General features: G+C 45.5%; 1 protein-coding gene across 2 annotated transcripts in view; it reads left to right on the top strand.

Moving 5' to 3' along the window:
* Positions 1–21,673, top strand: part of LOC139347938 (MAM domain-containing glycosylphosphatidylinositol anchor protein 2-like) — a 164,360-nt gene that overhangs the window by 83,278 nt on the left and 59,409 nt on the right. For both annotated transcript variants that reach the window (XM_070987815.1, XM_070987814.1), the window contains exons 7-8: positions 10,904–10,995; positions 11,086–11,323. In XM_070987815.1, coding sequence (XP_070843916.1) covers positions 10,904–10,995; positions 11,086–11,323 — 330 coding nt within the window. The remainder of the gene's footprint in view (positions 1–10,903; positions 10,996–11,085; positions 11,324–21,673) is intronic.

Genomic DNA, 21,673 nt, shown 5'->3' with positions numbered 1-21,673 from the left:
TTCATCTCAGAGATTATGCCACAGCTCCATCATCAGGTCGCCTCAGTACTCAGCCTGTTTGGAAGCATTTATTAATGCAGCCATATGCTCCCTGGGATGAAAATCAAATCATCAACAAATCATTTCTGATGGCCCCCCTGACAGATAAACCCCTTCTCTGTTGTGTGGAAGTGCCCATGCAGCTGAGGACTTAAGAATCGAGAGGCTTACATCAAAGAGAAGGTGTCAGGTGTACCATGGCAGCAAATACGTCAGAGCACGCTCAATGCAGGCAATCTCTGCAATAAATATCTCACTCTTACTGATGTGCCATACGTCTGGAGCTGACAGTGGTTCTCATATGGGATCAAATACTAGAAAAAAAGAAACTCAACATTTTCCTTAGATATGATATTTAAATACAAAAGCATTGAAATGTCCCATTTAAGGCTGCAGAGCATTGTCTGTACGCTAAAAGTTAAACAGGACAGATTATGTATTATTCTGCTTCACTAAATGCCATGCTGAGTCCATAGCCATTAGAGCAGGGCTGCATGAAAACAAGAATTCAGTTCAGCAGCAGGCTGCTGCTATTTGGCTCCATCATTCCAGATACCAAAGTACAAGTCGACATATTGTTTCCCTAACTTTGCCCTAATCAAACTGCTACGGCGTTTGTTAAAGGATATGTCTGTTGGTTATGTTTCTGCATGCATGAGTCATCACATCCTTCTTGCTTGATCTTCATGATAAATGCTGTAGCACTATATATTGTCCTAAAGCCTAAAAGCCCTCGCCGGCGTCTGTGCGACTCAGTAATTTACTTTAGATGTTTAAAGAAGAGGCAGTCAGACAGGGGAGGGGGGCTAAATGAATTAACTGACAAGTGACTCATCTCGAAGTGTGAATTTGGGATGAAACCAAAGGCGCTAAAACTAAATGCGGGGATGCTGAAATGACATCATCAATCAATACGTGACAAAGCAAATGAAGGATCAGTAAGAACAGAAAATATATTGGGAACGTTCACATGAGATTGATGGACAGTCAGTCATGTCAGTGCAGTGGTGAGATCAATAGTTATTTGTTAGTCGTCACTTAAAAACAGAGTGAGGGGGTGTAGATGACATCTAATCAACAGTGCAAATTTTGGATCGACATACTTAAATGTCTATCAATTGAGCTTGGACATTGACAGAATTGGTTATCAAAGTAAACGCAATTACAAAGGAAGGCAGACTTGAATGACATCACTGTTTGATGGGAAACTCCAACAAACACCGCTGCTGTCAAAATGAATTTGGACCAGGCGCTGTCGATGCTATACGAGCTATAAATTCTGGGACAGGCTTCAGCTTGTTATCACACATCTCAGCGTGGCATCAGGATTGCTCTCCCAAGGCTGATGAGCTGTCACTGACGCAAATGCAATTTTGGGATCAACATGCGGCAGATGACGAGGGTGAGGAGGTATAGCCTTACTTCAGTAGACAACATTGTTTTTGGAAACATATCATGGATTTGATCTGTTCCCTAATAACTGCTGAATATTAAGCAGTGCAGCAGCCATGAAAAACAGAGTGGAATTATATGCTGTATGTCTGACATACTCACGGTTATGGACTTGTTTGCATGCCAACATGCATAGTCTACATATTAATTGTATTGTGCTTGGCAGCCAGCTTTTCCAAACCAAACCATGTTGCAGACACAGCCTTTTTCTCCATTGTTTGCTCAACTGATCCCTCCTCACCACTGTTCCCGAGTGGCGTGCTGCATGAAAATAAGCGTGCAACATCTCTCCATATTAAGGGGGCTGGCTGGCTGGCTGGCTGGGTGGGTGGGTGGGTGGGTTGGGATGGGGATGTGCTAAACCACCATTAGCAGGAAATTTCCATCACCATGGATATCTTCAGATATGTGTATTTAGAAACAAAGTGATTTTTCGTCTTTGATTTTAACTTCTTCCCATGTTCTGTTATTTTTGTCGAAGCCCAACATAAAAAGACAGTGTAAAGAAAGCAGGCAGACTTCTGAGGCGTGACTAAACTAATATAAAATTTATTTTTCAGCATTTATTGCTGCATACTGAGACATGCTCTTCACTTTGTAGAAAGTCAATCTAGTTTAAAAGATAGCTTTAATTTGTTTGTTTTTCTTAGATGAAGATTTATGACCCAGATTTGTGAGACACTTAACTGTTACAGAATTAACTCTCTTTAGTTTACAGACAATGTACCCCAAACATATCTTTGGCATTTCAGTCGCCCTGGCCAATGCTGCTCGTGGTCTTTGGTGTGTCAGTGAGTGCAGACTTTACAGAGTGTTATATAGTCCACTTCCACTCACCATTAATTGGTTTGAGATGACACAAATGGAAGCAGAGTGAATAAGGTGAGGTGGAATCATATTCAAATTCTATTAAAATGCCACAGTATAATGCAATATGTACAGTAAATGAAATGAATGTACTGGATCTCCTTCCTGACATTGTTCCATTGTGGCTGAATTATAATGTAACCGTGCAGAAATTCTCCCGTACATCTCACATGTTGCTGCTTCTCCAGTTGGCCAGATTTTTAATTAAAATTATTGTCATATTTCCAGACAAATATTGTATTTCTTTTAATTGTGTTTGACAAAACATTCAGTACTTTGAAGTGAGGAGAAAAGGAAAATTGAAAGAGGATAAGCCAGGCTCGAGGCTAGAGCACAGACAGACCTTTAGTGGCTCTTCATTTAGTGTGTGTGTGTGTGTGTGTGTGTGTGTGTGTGTGTGTGTGTGTGTGTGTGTGTGTGTGTGTGTGAGTGAGTGCAAGAAAGAGAGGCAACAAAAAGAGAGAACACTGAATATTACATTTTCACATATACTCTTTACAAGAGATATTTACAATATCTCAAATGTACAGCACAGACAGTCTTTAGTTCAAAATCAAGAGAATAGAAATGCTCCGCCAGTTGCTATTCCATATGTTTCTGTGTGGCCGTGAAGAGTTTGCAGTGTATGCACTCATCTGTCTGTGCATGTGTGTGTGGCGCACGCTGATATTCACTGTACGTGAAATACCAATGGGTTTTGGTTGTGCACCGGATTCATTTTGAGTGTTTTGCAGGGTCACCCTGTGGCCTCATCTCAGCTTGTTCACCCTGCTCTCCAGTCCTTGAGAAGCCCTCTCAAACTGCTGTTGCCAAAGGGGGCAGTGTGTGTGAAAACACACATCTCTCCCCAGCAGATGGTAGTTTCTCTGGCCATACTGTCCCACCAGCCAGACTGCCTTCCAGGGCTTGGCCGTCTCCACAGCTAGCCCAGCAGGCTACTGGCATCACATCACCCTGCTGACAAGATCCTTTTATGGATTAAGGACCCGCAACACGTCTTCAAATGCAGGTCAATACCCTGCTTTCCCTTGACCACTTAAGTCCATTCTGTCGTCCGCAAAAACACCACTTTGGGATATATCTGCTGCGACAATGCAAAGCTAGTTGTTTCCTCCTTTCTTCTGTTGGACATCAAATATGAGTCGGCAGCTCTCAAATGGAGAGTTGGTGAATTGAGACAGAACTGTCTGTAGATGGTGTTGAAATGGGCAGCTGGCCTGTTTTCGTGTCTCCCCGCGCACAGACGATCTGACTCGTGCATGTGCTTCCCGTCTTTTTGCTAAAGCAATGTGTTTTCCCTCTGTGTGATGTCAAGAAATGAGCATTGCAGTAGCTATCAAAAAGACTGAAAATCAAACGCCGCTGTGTTGTCGTCGGATTTTCTCAACCATTCCTCCAGGAGTTCCTGACAAATTCAGGTGTGACGCTTTTACACTGAAGACATCCATCACTCCGACCTGCTAACGTAGGCGCGACCAACTCCGCGCACCCACAAGCATGCACACACTCAAGTGTAAACACAAAGTCAGACACACTCGCTGCATCCACATTTTGTAACTTTGATTGGAAGCTTGCTGTTATTTATAGAGAAGCAAAAATGCAATCTTTTTCAGCGTGAGCTCCCCGCTGTTTATATTTAGACTGTTTGGTGGGGAGAAAACAATCATGACGTGCCTTGTAAAAACCTGGCTGTCAGCATGTGAATCAACATGTGAATGACCCTTATCAAATTTGCTTTGGAATAAATTCTGGTCGAAAGCTGAATATATTTCCATTCATGAATGCCAGATTTAATGGCTGGATGGCCAGAACTGGCACTGACAGGCCAGTCTCTTGGGCTGCGGCCCTAAGGACTGTCTCTGTGTGTGTGTGTGTGTGTGTGTGTGTGTGTGTGTGTGTATTTATATGTATACGAGTGTGCCTGTATATCTGCACGTGCCTGGTTTGTTTGTGCATTCAGCGCCTGTGTGTGCATGTGAATGTTTTTCAAAATAAATTAAAGCCGGAGGTCAGCCTGAAGGTTGAGAGCAGCATTCAGGACCCATTCCCCACCGAAGATGGATATGTGTGGGTGGTCATGATATTGTAAAGGTGCTGAAGCATGGGGCTAATGTGAAGATGCATGGAGTGATAATAGGAAAATTAAAGGTGCTTTGGATGGCGGCAGGAATGTGTGTATGCCGGCGCGTGCGAATGCCTTGTGTTTTGAACCGTGCTAATGCCCGTTGTCCTTTTTTCTGTTTAACCTTGAGTGGAGCAGATGAGGCAGAGGAGAGTGGCAGTTAGAGAGACATCCATCTGGCTCTGAGAGATGAGTACGGCTTCACATGCTGATATTCTCTGCAAGACAGAATGGAGAGCACAGTGCGATGCCTGCTGAGAGAAAGACAGACAGGCCTGACTGAAAAATGAGATGGACTGATGGGCAGACAGGAGGATAATGATTCAGAGTGAGAGTGGCGTGAGACACGTCTTTCTTCTCTGCCAGACAAAGGCAGGGAGAATGCACTGGAGAGAGCTGGGGGGGGGGGGATATTCAAACATCTTTTCTCTTGCAGTGTCACTGCATTTGTGTGCGCACATAAGTGGTGCCATTGTGTCTTTGTCATTATGAGCCTACGTACGTGCATGTCATAGTCAGTATGTGAGGGCTGTGTGTACTTTTGTCCTACTAAGAAGCTCCCCAGAGGTGGTATTGTAATCCTGCCGTGTGACATGAGCTCTCTGTAGAAGAAGGCCTCAACCAGGGCTTTTCTCTTTGTGTGATTATCTGCGCTTTTCATGTACAGGCCACCCATTATTCCCACAGGCTATTAAAGCTATGGAGAATCATACAGGCTTGCTGCAGGCAAAATCTCCACAGTTTGCAGGAACTCTGTAAAATGTAGGGTAAAGATCCAAAAGAATGCCTTAAACATCTACTGGATCACCAGTCAACTGCATGCATTCTCTCAGGCAAAATATGTGCAGGATACAGGAGCCATGTAATGCAAATGTAAGCGAAAGCAGAACCTGTATTTCTTCTCTTGATATTACCGTGAAGAAAGTAGCTCCTGTAAGTGTCCCTACACTGGTTGTTTTACTCCTTGTGCATGTTGCAACAGTCAAGGTTCAATGACAGGAAGCTCTGATGCTGATAAAAGGAAACCAGCTTCCAAAATCCATCAATAATTCATTCAGAATTTGTTTGTGCATATGTTGACTTGTGTTTTATGCCCTGGCGCCTGTGATACTGGCAGCGTTTTTCAAAATATCGCTGCATTTTCTACACCGGTGCCTGAGATGTGTGATTATATTTTGCTTATTGTGCTGATGAATCCTTGCTTGAGCTGGCGCCTAATGAGCAAAAATGGAACATTGTGCTTCATAAAGGTTAGCATGAAAGCTCAGCTCTTGACCTTTTTCCAGAGCTTTCAACCATACATCAGTTGCTCGGATGCAGGGGTGTAAAGGCTAACCAATGCATATCAGAAAGTGATACAAGACTCTGAGGTTTCAGCTGCACCGCTGTAATACCGCAGATCAGACCCAAATTCTGCCTGTGCACTCATGCGCCTCACACGTGTGTGTCGTGTGTGGCCTGTCCCTCTCCTGTTGACTCGCAGTTGTATCATATCTGCCAGTGGCACCATAAACCCAACTGCACATGCGAGGACAAGAGCACGACTTGAGCACTGACAGCAAAGCTACAGAGAGGAGCAGGTAACACAAGGAAAAGCTAGCAGTGGGGCTAACCTCTAAAACATTGATGAGCCATAACTCATTTTGTCAGGTGAATCACTGCACTTTTTATACCTGTATCATTGCAGATACAGCAAGGCAGGATAACAGGAACTTTCACAAACCTAGTCTTCTCTCAAAGTCACTTAAGTACAAAATTAACCGCAGTGGAAATAGAGAAGTGTGATGGAGACAGAGGGCTGAGCCGCTTCTCTCCGTTCGCTGCTCTAATGCTCTCAGCTCCTGGATGTTAGTGAAGTCGTATAAGTTATGTTTGAACCAGATGCAAGCTCCGCTTCCTCTGCTGCCATCTATGGTGGGCACCGCTGTGAGTGACCGTGCTTTCAAGAGGTCTGTGGTGCACTAGGATTTCATCTGTTATTCATATTTTCATTTCTTTGACTGTATGAAAATCTGATGTTTTCGCATCACAGATGATGGTCAAGACACTGAATGTTGTGGTCGAACCTGTGAGCTGACACAGTTCTGATTTAGCCACAGCCTTATTTAGCAGCTAATGGGACTTCCAGCTGGCCCCTAATTCCAGTTAAAAGTTATCCGCAGCATCGCTGTCCGTGTTTACTACTGCTGGTGTGTGCTCAGTGTTTGAAATAAAAATCCAGGAAATTATTTATTTATTTTAGTTTATCTTAAAATATTTGAATGTGTTACAGTCATTATGAAGTTTTTGTTGTGGACTGTGTAAGAAAAGGTCAAATTGTCTCAGTTGTCATCCTCAGAAACGTACATTAACGTTTACTGCAGGCCTGCTGTACTGCAGTGCACACGTGTTTCTGATATTGTGTCCACCCCACTGTACATACAGCATTACATACAGATGCACTAATTCCTACTGTATACACACATACCCTTGTAAGGTATTAATGATGTTGTGGAGGCTGTGTAACAATATTCAGAGACAGTGTTTCCCTCCAGAGTAAATGGGAAAATTCTGTTTCTAAGCGGAGCCCTCCTTAAAGATTCATGTGACTTTTGCCATGAATTGGTTATCAGGAATGTGGAGGGAAGAGTGACAGCGCGCCATCACAACACTCCCAACACTGCACTTCTCACCTCACACACTCACCACAGCCCCTTTTAGAATACCCCCGGTTTGAGATTCTCTCCCATGCATGAGGGAACAAGCACCATTTTAGTCACCGCAGCTGTCCAGCAAAATTTACTACAACCAGGGGAAGTAATGCTCACTTATCTCTCGCATACACCAATGTAGTCGATTTACAGGAATGCCTACTTGCTATTCAATATTTATGGTCAGATAAAATTGCAGGAAAGGAGGTCTGAATGTGGAGGAGGCGGGGAGGGAACCAATTCTGAAATATGCATGAGTGCACATATGCGGCAGTGGCTATTTTGACATGCGCTGCAGCTCCGAGCGGAAGCGAGGCAAGGCTGAGTCACCCCGAGTCTGGGAAATGTAGGGAACCAAAAGGTGACCATCGAGATCTAATCAGACATCTGTACTCTGGTTTAACTAGTAGTTAAGATCTGTGGAATCTAGATCTAAATCTGTGTGCGAGAGAGCATCACAACAGTAAACACAGGGAGGGAAAGAGGTGTTTGAGACGCTGTGATGTTTGGTTTAATGAAAATGAAATTGATGTTAGCTCTGATGCTTGGTGGTGACATGTTCTGATCACTATGATAATATAGCAAGTCTCCTTGGTGTGCTGGTATTATCATAGATATTAAAAAGTGGAGCATGAGCAGTCAGGTCAGGGTGGACTGTAATCTCCTCTTCTCTTATGTCAGCAATCAGTCCAGGACTTGTTAATCATAAATATGCAAGTAGACGGAGAATACTTCATTTCTTTTTTATGATGTGGTCTGACTTTTATGTCTTAGTACATTTTGGAGCATTTCATACGTAAACCAGAGCCACAAACACCAGCAGCCCTGTGAGCTGCGTATCTGTTGAGCAGAAGTTATGGTGAAGGTATGTATGAAGGTCCATGTATTTATTCATGTTCTTTCAATTTCAATACTTAAATAATACACAGTTATTCACAAATGGGAGCAATGAAAGGCTCACAGCAGGCTCAGCTGAGGTTATTAGGGACAACTATGGCCGAGAAGGTCCAGAATCATCAGCCCAACTTAGTGTTTTCTGCAGATAACATTGGCGTGTTGTTCCATGAATTGCAGGTTAATATTTGCCTCTGAAGCAAATTTAAAATTCATGCCTACTTGGAGCAGCTGCTCCCTAATGAGCAAATGTATGCTGTATTTACTACCGGCTTGAGCAGCGTAGTTCAGAAGACGGTTGAGACGTATCAGTCGTGGTGGTGGGTGGATAGCTGATAAAGGGGCCTACACAGAAAACTTGCTTGTAGAAATGCCCCTTTGCATGTATGTATTGTAAATTCGGTTTACTTAATGAGAGGAGCTCTCAAACTGTGCGGAACAAAACCAAATCAAATTGCAAACGTTATCTGCTGATTTTAGAGGCCCAGTGTTTCAGCCTTGTTTCTTTGTCTCACTTCGTCTTAATTGAGACTCTTCAGCTCAGTTGTTAAAAGCTGCTGACCAGTTTCTTCTAAAAGTAGGCCGACCAGTCATCCATATTTATGCTTTATACATACAGTAGTTGCTTTGAACCATTGTAATCATGCACTCGCTAGTGGGGGATTCTGTAATGAGGCAGTCCCATACAGCATTCACACATATATACAGTACCTGTCATCGAAGAAAAACTCTAAGTGCTGCGGAAAACTATTCATTCAGCCTTCAGCGACCAGCATGTTTTTCCAGAGCGCTGACAGTTTAGCGGCTCGCATTCCCCGTGTGGCTATTCACAACATTTACCGCAGAAAGAAATAACTATGAGGAGCAACTGAAGAGAATGACTTGCATTTGTTGGTCTGACAGACAACTTCATGAACAAGATTAAACCTGGCCTTAGCGGTGAAGCAGGGCCGGGTCGGGGATTGTTGTTGTAAGTGCTCGGCTCTGTTAGAGTTTCTTAAGTTGAGAGGAGAATGCACTTGAGCCGGAGGAATGTAAAAAGAGGAAGAGGCAGTTAATCCAAATGTTTATCCGCTATCACCTGTGACAGCACAATGCCTCACGCAGATGTGTGGAAATACGCGCGTGTGTGCGTGAGAGATAATGCTTTCTTAAAAAGCAGCTACCAACTCTGCTGAGCATGTCGCCGAGACACAAAAGCCTTTTCAGACTGTCAAGATATAACTAGAACTGCGCCTCGGGGTGTTTTCGCTGCCTGACATGCATGATCGAAGGACGTCTCTGTTAGATAGATATTGTATGCTTACTTAGTGGCTTCCACCATGGACTTGGTATTGTCTCATTAACCTTATGTACTGTGTGTGTTGGCTTTAAGGAAATTGAATCTGGGCATGTATGTAGTTGAGGTATACAGTGATGTACAGCGGAGCCCGAATGGGAAATGAACGTGGGTTGCAGGTAATGCTTTGTATTACGTTCATATCCATAAAGGTCACAGATATATGCTGCACGCAATTTCCTGCTAATTGCCACACTTTTCCATGGCAGCACTATTGAATTATACAGAACATCATTGATAGGCCGTGCCTCGCAGAATAAGAAAAATGGAAACACGGGAACGAATGCAAATTCCCAGCGATGTTTGTATGAATTTGCGAGACCGTTGATGTGATTATAATATTTGTGTCAGGCACGCGTCAGACACAGGATTCTCTGCCTGCCGCCACTGATTTCAAGCGCGAGGAGAAAGATCATGTCAAGGAGGCGTGTGTCACTCGTCTCTCCCCTCAGTGTGCAGCTCGGCGGGCACCACAGTGTTTTGCACATTCAATTTCCTGTGTTTAAATCTGACACGCAGGTTTTGTTTTCGTTTTCCCTTTACCAAACTGAATATGATAATGTCACTTGGGAATTGCTAGATGAAAAGATTTCCATGGTGCCGTCAGCTTTTTTTTTTTTTTTTTTTTTGCTGAGGAGATGAATTGAACAGTAGGCGCAGGGTTTGGAACCAATACAGCATGCATTATAATGAAATCATCTTCTTTTTCCCATTCAGAGGAGCTGTGCTTTGAAAATGGAGTTTGCAAACCAAATTGGATTAGAAATGGTGGATATTTCGTTAGGTATTTCTCAAATTTCACAGTGTGTGTGTTTGCGTGTGGGTTTGTGTGAGTGTGTATGAACCTGCTTGAATGCTGTAGGATTTTTCAGTCCGTACCTATCAATATTAATGTTGCTTCAAAGCTTCAGACTTCAAAACAAACATATGATTCTGCTTTATCTGTTAAGCTCTCTTTTTGACCCTTCTTCAGCATCAACAGCTAAACTTCCAGTTGTTGTTTTAGACAAACAGTTGTCAAGTCCATGTCTATCGGTTTAACAACGCCTTTATGGCTTCACTATCCTGGCACTAAAGTGACACATCTAGATGAGCAGGAAATGTATTATGCCCACAGTGCTACACTCAGATCAGGCATGTTAGCTGGTTGTGACACATTTCAGCCTTTCTATGCATTTGAACAGTGTGTGAAGTGTGCAGAGGCTGAGCTGCTACGTGTAACACAGTCACATTTCCTTACGTTCAGTGGAGATGCATAACAGCGATTTACAGCCCAAAGTGTGGACATTGAGAAATGTAAAAACACTGGAAAAATCTATCTAAAAAATCCATAAAATCCTGTCGTTGGGATTACATCTCAGAAATCGCATCAATATGACAAGCAGAGCCATAACCTGCCGTAAGCGTTTGTTCCAGCGGCATGTTGCAGGCTTGCAGAAGGAAGAAGTGCAGAGTGCAAGTGTAATTCTAGTTCTCACCAAATGGATTATCTCTTCACAGCTTTGAAAAAGGGCCGATTCTGGATCACACCTGACCCCTACCACAATGACGACAACATCCAGATTGGACGTGAAGTCAAGATCTCTTGTCAGGTAAACACACACATATGTATATATGCATGAAATAACAAGTCATAGCTGCTAATCAGTGCAGCACCAATAACAACATGCTGAATGGCACAGGTGGAGGCGACCCCGCCGGAGGAGCTGACTTTTAGCTGGCTGAAGAATGGCCGTGCCCTGCGGAGCTCAGAGCGGATGGTCATCACCCAGACGGACCCCGACATCTCCCCCGGGACCACCAACCTGGACATCATAGACCTGAAGTTCACAGACTTCGGCACGTACACCTGCGTGGCCGCACTGAAGGGAGGAGGCATCCCCGAGATCAGCATTGACGTCAACATCTCTTCCACTACTGGTGAGCCTCACACCCCTTTGTGTCAGTGACCCATCTACACACCCCCCCGAGCACATCACACACATACATCTTATAGCTGCTTCAGTCATACACACATGATTTAGAAGAGCGTGAGAGAAATTTCAAAATACATATTGACAAGTAAGGACAAAAAAGAGGTTTCTTGGACTGTGGGGCTTTGGGTCCTTGACCTTTTAAAGGAAAACTCTGTTTTTAACAGTCTTACTGAATTAGTTTTGCTATTAATTCCATCAGTTCTGATATCATACTCCATGTTTATACAGCTGTTAAGTACAGTAGGTGAAATTACTGTTGACTATCTAATGAGCATTTACAACTGACAGGTGTAAAAATAACTTGCTCATGTTCAGCTTGGTATTGTTTTAGGAAAGAGACTGATAGAGTGCAATAAAATGCGGAAAATCTGTCTTTAGTAGAGTTGCCCCAGATTTAAGCAGCTGGTATGTAACACAAAGAAATAATGTGAAATGAGACCTTATATAAAATGTATAAAAAGCCACAGGCGGTGAGAACGCACCTACTGCTGCACATCTTTCACACCATCCAAACAGTGTACGCAGTCTGTCACATATGCATTATATGTGATGTCATAATATACATTATAATGCGTTATGATAATTATAATGTCCATGGTCGTTGAGTAGATTAACAAATAAATACATGATCTTTATATGAATGTGATAAGATTATGATCCAGTTGAGGAGTAAGAAAAACCTACATGCTGAATACATCTTTATATGCAAACCAGGCAGTTGGGGGTGTGTTTGCATTTACAGTCAATTGTGGGGAGGGTCAGAGGGCTTGTGCATGTGTGCACATTTTCATGTTGATGAAGATGTTTGAGAAAAAAGCACGTGGGAACATACATAGGTCTGTGGGTTTTTATGCATCCAATGCATGTTTCCTGTTTCGTGTGTGCACAGATATCTGTACTTAAATATACATAGTTTTGTACGTTCGGCCACAGGTTGTAAGAAAAGTAAGTTTTCCTTTAAATGGTCGGTTCACAAAGATCTCCACATGCTTTCACACTTACTTCTTGTGGTACAAAGCAATGCAGACACTTTTGGTTTTATCAGTTTTTCACACGTCTGCTGCTGAGAATTCTGCACCCCTGCACGATGAAGGTGGACCGAGTTTTGTCAGAAGTGCTTAAAATTTTTTTTCTTTTTAACCTATGTCAGAAAATACTTCCCTATTACTTCAAATGTAAAAACTCAATTCACCGCATTGTGCTGTGGGTGCAGTCTAAGTCTCGAAGCCCTCAAAAACTCAGAATATCAAAACTTAAGCAGATGAAAGCAAAACTTTCTGCTCGATTTGTGTGTGCGGTAAGTGCTTGTGTATGTGCGTGAGAGAGAACTAAAAAGATTTGGGTGAACTGACCCTTTAAGCCCTCTTCCAGGACCGTCTCCACATTGTATGTCCTCTTTAGAGTGTCTTTCACCGCCTGACTAAATTCCAATAATCTGTCCCAGGATGAAAAATGTTCAACAACCTGTTTCTCCTACTGTAACTTCGAGTTTCTGCAGACAATCGTATTACAGCACCAACACAACTGCACAGCCATGACTGTTCAGTTGGACACCTGCGAACCAAAGCTGACTCCCATCAGTCCAACTAATCAGAGACTAAACATCCATCGTCCTCCCATCTAATTGGCTGCTTCCACCAGTGTTCCGACTAACGTTTGCATACATGTGTGCAGCATGTTAATAACACAACATACCAGTCCACCGTGTGAGCTGCATCATTGTACTTTCAATCATGCCATGTCGAGTAGTCTCCTAGAAACAGAGCAGCATTAGAGCAGCCGCTCATTGTGTCTTTCAGATACTCTGCTGCTCTGTTGTACATCAGTCATTTCAAAAGAAGGCAAGACGTAGGTGCTTAGATAATAAAATCAGTTTTCACTCTTCAAAAGACCAAATCTGCTGTCAAACATGTACTTTTCTTGCTATTGTTTTAGATTTTTAACATCAATCAGCCCTGTCGCTGTCAGATTTTATAAGAAAGAAGCCTGGAACAGCTTCACAGGCAACAAAAGAGAGCCTGACTGTTAGAAGACTGCTACATAACACATTTATTACAGTTAACAATACGTTTTGTACGTACGTACGCAGGTTCTGCAATAACGGTGAAAGGCAATGGTGAGAGAGACAAAGCGATAACTCTCCTCGTCTTTATCTGTAATCTGCAGAGTGAGGTCAATCAATGAGCAGCAAATGTGAGGTAATGCTCCGGTGTCGCCACACATTACTTCATCGGCCATCAACTTTCCAGACGAGCGTGACTTAATCGACTTCGCACTTGCAGAGACGCCATCGGGGGTCTCCTGCTCGCCTTTCGCTCGTCCCAGTTTTCCAGATCTTCCATGTGGGGGGATTCCCATGGGTTGGTGGTGCTGCAGGCGCAGGGGCTATCTGTTCGCTTTGAATTTACTGGCATGTGTTCGGTACTGATAAGTGGCTTTTGGGTTGTGGGATATTTTGCGACTTGCGATTGGGTTCATAGCGAACTTTATTTCCCCTTTTTATACACACACACATGCACTCACATCGATTGGCGCATTTGCGCACTTAAGCACCCTTACCTCCTCTCACTTTCTTGTTTTTTCTATCACACACACGCCTCACTGCCACTCACAGCGTGAACATGAAAGCAGTGTGTCGACCTTGGGTGCATAATTATTGTTAGATAATCCTTTGATAATCCCTGCGCTATAAAACAGTGGGATCAATCGCACCTGCCAAGATTGTTTCCTCATTATGTTTTAAGTAGTGCAGTCTCTTCTTTTGGAGTGCCTGGGCGATGCCAATGCATTAACACAGATCCTTTAATGTGTAGAAGAAAAAAAATACTGTTGTCTGACTGAGGAAATAACCGAGGAAATGACTGACTCTATTGTGATCACTTGAAATGAAAGGTTTCCTTAAGGCTTAGATGTGATTGCTTCTTAAGCTTTCATTGTTCCAGTCAGATGTGTGGGTATGAAATATTATGAAAGTGTTGCATTGTCATCGAGCTGTTCCTGTCATAGGAAATAATATATTGAATTTTGCTTCTGCCAGTTACAATTCCCGCTGCTTTACCTGGATGTGACTGGGCTGTTTTCCTGGAGAATGCCTGCTATGTGTGGCATTTCTTTCAGTCAGGCTTATGCCATGAATCAGAAAAGTGTCTTCGCTGAGCGGCACGGTATAGCTGCTGTGTATTAAAGCGCCGTGTGCCTCTGCCTTGCAATGCGCCTGCAGCCTGTTTTGGGGTGAATAAGCCCTGTTTTTGTTCCTCTGCCTGTTCTCCTGAAGGGAGAAAGCCCGAGCTGCAATTAGAAGTCTTAATAAAAGCGTTTAGAGGAGATTATGCTGCAGGTCTGGCAGGGTTTCGTGCTGGGGAAGTGGTTGGAAAGCGATTGAGCCTAAAGTGTCTCTAGTCTGAACACTATGGCGCTTGCTGGTCGTTCCAGTGTTGGCTCCAGTTCCAGATTCCAAACCCGGGCTTAGCCCCAGCCCGCAGCACGTCTTTATAAAAGAGAATATTTATTATCTTCCATTCTTTCAACTTTTGATGAACACTGATTTCAACAGCCTTCATGATTTCTCCCTTTTGCAAAACAGCACCAATGTTTACTATCATGCCACACTCATTAAATAAGCAGGCTCTCTTCTCATCGCCGCTCCCAAAGATTGCAGCGCTAATGTTTATTTATGAGCGTGGTCAGGAAACAAGGACACAGACCTCCCCTTTGGATACCGTCAGGACTAAGAACCAGGAGACACAGGAACAGCTGAAAAGGGTTACGAGCATTAGTGTAAAACATAAAACATCCCATAAACTTCTAACAGGAAGCAGATGATTAATCCTCTCATGAGCCTTTGTGTTAAATATGTGTGTAGTTGAGTGTGTCTTGCTGGATTATCATTAGATATAATTATTGACATTTTACTGGCGTGAAATGTTATTTGGCTTCAGTTTGGAAATACCCAGGGCCACGTCAGGATGTTTTTTAAATCGGGGGCATGAAGCGGCCGTACTAGCAGGGCCTGTAAATAACCACAAAGCCTGCCTAACAGCGTGGGGATGAATTGACACAAAATTTAGTTGCAAGACAACAATACAGTATCCTCATACCGTAGCAGTTCAATATTCAGCCAACGTAGTGCTCTGAAGCAAACTTCAGGGACCAATCAGATTTCATCTCAGGTCCGCCCCTGGATCCGCCCATGGAATTACCACAGGGACCATCTTAGAGATAGAATTATGATAGCATGCTGTGTAATTGTGGATGAATTCTTGACATTTAAAGCCACTTTTCAACACTGATTCACAAAGCTGATACACGCTTATTGCACTCACTGTATTATAATTACTAAAAACACTGGATTCTACCGCAAAAGTTACTGTCCTTTACACTGCTGTGGCGAGGATAGCCTCTGTTGATACAGCTTAGCATCAGCACACATTGGGAGCTCATCGTCACTCTGATTGATGATCACAAAGTAAGTATTAGGATTGAAAGTCACCTCTCTTCTTGTGAGGGGAGATAAATCCTCCCATGATGAGTCCCTCGGTTAGTATCCCGCTCACACCTGAAACTCTGGCACCACCCAGTGTTTCTGTCAATCTCAAGAATCACTGCAGTTAATGAATTAAGCAAATCAATTAAGTGCTCAGTTGATTAAAAATGAGCTGGTTTAATAAACACAATGTACAAGCTCTTTTTTTTCCAAATTGAATCCGAGTCATCCGAAGCTCGCGGCAGGCTTACTCTTCTCTGTCTATCCTCTTTTCAACCATCCCATTGTCTGTTTGACTCTGATTCGTCATGAGCTGCCATCATCTGTACTGACTGTGCCACATGTGACTCCAACACAGGCGGCATGACTGCTGGCTGTTGACTGGACTGATGTTCTTGTTTCAGCAGCAAATTCGCTGACCTCAATAAAGAGAAACCTGGTCTGCATCCTGACTCACCTACAGGGTGCAAAGGTTCAACTGCTGTTTGGTCACTGTGGGTGGAAACAGTTTGTTTGCTGCTTTTATCCTTCATATTTGGACATGTGGAGTTTTCACAGAGTGCAGGTCTGGTTTTTGATCACACGTCCATTCTCTTTCATCGTTTTTTTTGTATTGTGTTTGTACAGCAGGAAATCCAGCTGCTCCAACAAGTAATAACATACTGAAAAATAGAAAAAAATATATATCTTGTGAGCAGTGTAACTTTTTCAATGTGTCTGCTTTTCACTTTGTTGAAAGTTAAACCATATATAGATCAATCCATCCATCCATTATCTTCCGCTTATCCGGGGCCGGGTTGCGGGGGGAGCAGTCTGAGCAGGGACGCCCAGACTTCCCTCTCCCCGGACACTTCCTCCAACTCTTCCGGGGGGATCCCGAGGCGTTCCCAGGCCAGCCGAGTGACGTAGTCACCCCAGCGTGTCCTGGGTCTTCCCCGGGGCCTCCTCCCGGTGGGACATGCCTGGAACACCTCCCTAGGGAGGCGTCCAGGGGGCATCCGATAGAGATGCCCGAGCCACCTCAGCTGACTCCTCTCGATGCGGAGGAGCAGCGACTCTACTCTGAGCTCCTCCCGGGTGACAGAGCTCCTCACCCTATCTCTAAGGGAGCGCTCCGCCACCCTGCGGAGGAAACTCATTTCAGCCGCTTGTATCCGGGACCTCGTTCTTTCGGTCATGACCCAAAGTTCATGACCATAGGTGAGGGTAGGAACGTAGATTGACCGGTAAATCGAGAGCTTCGCCTTTCGGCTCAGCTCCTTCTTCACCACGACAGACCGATACAGCGACCGCATTACTGCAGCCGCTGCACCGATCCGCCTGTCAATCTCACGTTCCATCCTTCCCTCACTCGTGAACAGGATCCCAAGATACTTAAACTCCTCCACTTGAGGCAGGAACTCTCCTCCAACCTGAAGGGAGCAAGCCACCTTTTTCCGGTCGAGAACCATGGCCTCGGACTTGGAGGTGCTAACTCTCATCCCAGCTGCTTCACACTCGGCTGCGAACCGCCCCAGCGCATGCTGAAGGTCCTGGCTCGAGGAAGCCAACAAGACAACATCATCCGCAAAAAGCAGAGACGAAATCTGCCGGCCCCCGAACCGAACCCCCTCCGGCCCCTGGCTGCGCCTAGAAATCCTGTCCATAAAAATGATGAACAGAACCGGTGATATAGGGCAGCCCTGCCGGAGTCCAACATGCACTGGGAACAGGTCCGACTTACTGCCGGCAATGCGGACCAAGCTCCTGCTCCGGTTGTACAGGGACTGTACAGCCCTCAACAGAGGGCCTCCAACCCCATACTCCTGGAGCACCTCCCACAGAATGACGCGAGGGACACGGTCGAATGCCTTCTCCAAGTCCACGAAGCACATGTGGACTGTTTGGGCAAACTCCCATGAACCCTCAAGCACCCTGTGGAGGGTATAGAGCTGGTCCAGTGTTCCACGGCCAGGACGAAAACCGCATTGTTCCTCTTGAATCCGGGGTTCGACTATCGGCCGGATTCTCCTCTCCAGTACCCTGGAATAGACTTTACCAGGGAGGCTGAGGAGTGTGATCCCCCGATAGTTGGAACACACCCTCCGGTCCCCCTTTTTAAAAAGAGGGACCACCACCCCAGTCTGCCAGTCCAGAGGCACTGTCCCCGTCTGCCACGCGATGCTGCAGAGGCGTGTCAACCAAGACAGTCCTACAACATCCAGAGACTTGAGGTACTCAGGGCGGATCTCGTCCACCCCCGGCGCTTTGCCACCGAGGAGCTTGCGAACTGCCTCAGTGACTTCAGCCCCGGTGATGAATGAATCGACCTCCAAGTCCCCAGTCTCTGCTTCCTCTACGGAAGACATGACAAAGGGATTGAGGAGATCCTCGAAGTATTCCTTCCACCGCCCGACAATATCCCCAGTCGAGGTCAACAGCTCCCCACCTCCACTGTAAACAGTGTTGACAGAAAGCTGCTTCCCCCTCCTGAGGCGCCGAACGGTTTGCCAGAATTTCCTCGAGGCCAACCGGTAGTCCTCCTCCATGGCCTCCCCGAACTCCTCCCAGACCCGAGTTTTTGCTTCTACAACCGCCCGAGCTGCCGCACGCTTGGTCTGCCGGTACCCATCAGCTGCCTCAGGAGTCCTATGAGCCAACCAGGCCCGATAGGACTCCTTCTTCAGCTTGACGGCATCCCTTACTTCCGGTGTCCACCACCGGGTTCGGGGGTTGCCGCCACGACAGGCACCGCCGACTTTACGGCCACAGCTATGGACGGCTGCATCAACAATGGAAGTGGAGAACATGGTCCATTCGGACTCAATGTCTCCAACCTCCCTCGGGATCTGGTTGAAGCTCTCCCGGAGGTGGGAGTTGAAAACTTCCCTGACAGCGGGTTCCGCCAGACGTTCCCAACAGACCCTCACGGTACGTTTGGGTCTGCCAAGTCTGTCCCGCTTCTTCCCCTGCCAGCGAATCCAACTCACCACCAGGTGGTGATCAGTTGACAGCTCAGCCCCTCTCTTTACCCGAGTGTCCAAGACATACCGCCGAAGGTCAGATGATACGACTACAAAGTCGATCATTGACCTCCGGCCTAGGGTGTCCTGGTGCCACGTGCACTGATGGACACCCTTATGCTTGAACATGGTGTTCGTTATGGACAAACTGTGACTAGCACAGAAATCCAATAACAGAACACCACTCGGGTTCAGATCGGGGAGGCCGTTCCTCCCAATCACTCCCCTCCAGGTGTCACTGTCGCTGCCCACGTGAGCATTGAAGTCTCCCAGCAGAACAATGGAGTCCCCGGTTGGAGCACTTTCCAGTACCCCTCCCAGGGACTCCAAGAAGGCCGGGTACTCTACGCTACTGTTCGGCCCGTAGGCCGAAACAATAGTGAGAGACCTATCCCCAACCCGAAGGCGCAGGGAAGCGACCCTCTCGCTCAGCGGGGAGAACTCCAACACATGGCGGCTGAGCTGGGGGGCTATAAGCAAGCCCACACCAGCTCGCCGCCTCTCACCGCGGGCAACTCCAGAGTAGAAGAGAGTCCAGCCTCTCTCAAGGAGTTGGGTTCCCGAGCCCAGACTGTGCGTGGAGGTGAGCCCGACTATCTCTAGCCGGTACCGCTCAACCTCCCGCACTAGCTCAGGCTCTTTCCCCCACAGTGAGGTGACATTCCATGTCCCCATAGCCAGAGTCGTTGTCCAGGATTTGGGTCGTCGGGGCCCCCGCCCACGACTGCTACCCATTCCACATAGCACCGGCCCCTTCTGATCCTTCCTGCGGGTGGTGGGCCTACGGGAAGGCGGGCCCACGTCGCTCCTTCGGGCTGTGCCCGACCGGGTCCCGTGGGCAAAGACCCGGCCACCAGGCGCTCGCCTGCGAGCCCCAACCCCAGGCCTGGCTCCAGGGCGGGGCCCCGGTGACGCCAATCCGGGCGACGTACGCTTCCTTGCTTTAATTTCTTTCATAGGGGCTTCTTGAACTGCTCTTAGTCTGACCCGTCACCTAGAACCTGTTTGCCTTGGGAGACCCTACCAGGGGCATTAAGCCCCGGACAACATAGCCTCTAGGATCATTCGGGTACTCAAACTCCTCCACCACGATAAGGTGGCAGTTCAAGGAGGAGTATATAGATCAAGTTCAAATGAATAGAATAAATGAAAAGAATTCATCTGGTTTTTCAGTGGATAATTGGCTGAGCCCTGTCTTAGTTACAGTTGTTGCGCCTGTCAAGCTTGGCATGCAGTTTACAGTAATAAGCAGATTTACCCCTCAAAATTACTATTTTCTCAAACAACTGGTCCTTGATTTCAAACAGTGGTGGACATCGGCAGGCATTTATACCTGGAACTGTTGATTTTACCAGCTGATCTAACAACTGTAATTAAGCTTACATTAGCCCCTTTAGTTGGTTGAAAACACCATCTCCAGTTGACTTTTCTGTGTTTCAAGTTGACTTGCTTTAAAACCAGAATCCTGTAAAAAGGGTCTTCAATACGAACTTGATAGCTACATACGTGATATCACGCTAAATGGTTGAGGCTAAGTCTGCATGTTTAGCAATAATTGCTATAGTGTAAACTTCCCCAAATCTAATTAAGAGCCGCTAACATTAGCCTAAACACACTCATTGTCTTAATGTAATCCATAACCCCACAAATGAATGTCATTTTTTGAATGACATTTTTGAAGTAACTCAGGGTTAGTATTGTAGGTGGTAAGATAGTTCGCCAAACGTGTTAACATGCTAACCAGATTGCAGTTTACAGTAGACCAGACAAACAGTTTAATCCGTTACTTGCACTATTACTCCAAACTCTTTAAGTGCAATGTACTGCTCTTGCCAACAATCCAAAGTTTGGCAGACCTGCAGTGTTATGGTTGCTATGATATGATCGGACAACCGCTGTTCAGGGTAGCAGACGGTAAGCTAGGTACCATTTGTGCCTGAAATGCTACATGACTTCTGAAATCCCTCTACAAATTAAAGATTGCCCCATTTATTCACTGAAATTGCTAATGACAAAATATGTGTATTTTAGTGAATACTGCGCAGACAAACCTAAAAACCTGGAATTAAATATCTCAGTACTAAAATGCAAAACTGTTGACTGGGCTAAAATAATGACTTCCAAGAGCGGTAGATACCAGCACCTGATTAACAAGCCAATAGAGGTCTGGAAACAAGCCGTGAGCTGTGAACTGGGATGAAGGGGCCTAACAGCTGTCCCAAAGCTGTGATGCTGTCCTGGGAAATCTGCCATATGACACCAGTGGATGCCACAGTCATGGCACTTCTAGAATGATGGGCATATAACCACCTGGCAGCATATGTCAGCACAACACCTGCGATATTTCTGGGGAAGACTGTAGATGCTGAAACTGTCAGAGTAAAAGATTACTGTCGTCTGTAAAGACAAACATGTACATTTATGGGGGTGGGGGGCGGACCTACAGTGGTAGTTGCAGTCGTTCGGTGACCAGTTTTCTCTTTGTGCCAAGTCCATAAAATATGTTAATAAGACTAGATAACTCAGCACATTATGCCCAGTGTGCCTGCATATAGCCTCAGCTGCACCACCTGAAGTCATGCTTTATGGAGGTGGCCATCTGGGAAATCGCCTCTCTGTCCAGCTGGGAAAATCAAGGAGGGAAGCATGAATAAGAAACATGCTTCCCTCCCCTCATTAACTACTGCCAGTGCCCCTTGAGCAATGTACATAAACTTTGGTCCTTTCAGGGGAGTTGCTCACTTCTTAGCAATGGAAAAAGTGGTGGTACTGGAGGTGAGTATTTATGCGTTTCAAAACTGGACGGTGG

Source organism: Chaetodon trifascialis, chromosome 19 (genome assembly GCF_039877785.1).
Source record: "Chaetodon trifascialis isolate fChaTrf1 chromosome 19, fChaTrf1.hap1, whole genome shotgun sequence".
NCBI classification, from domain to species: Eukaryota; Metazoa; Chordata; class Actinopteri; order Chaetodontiformes; family Chaetodontidae; genus Chaetodon; species Chaetodon trifascialis.
This window is presented reverse-complemented; position numbering and strand designations above follow the sequence as displayed.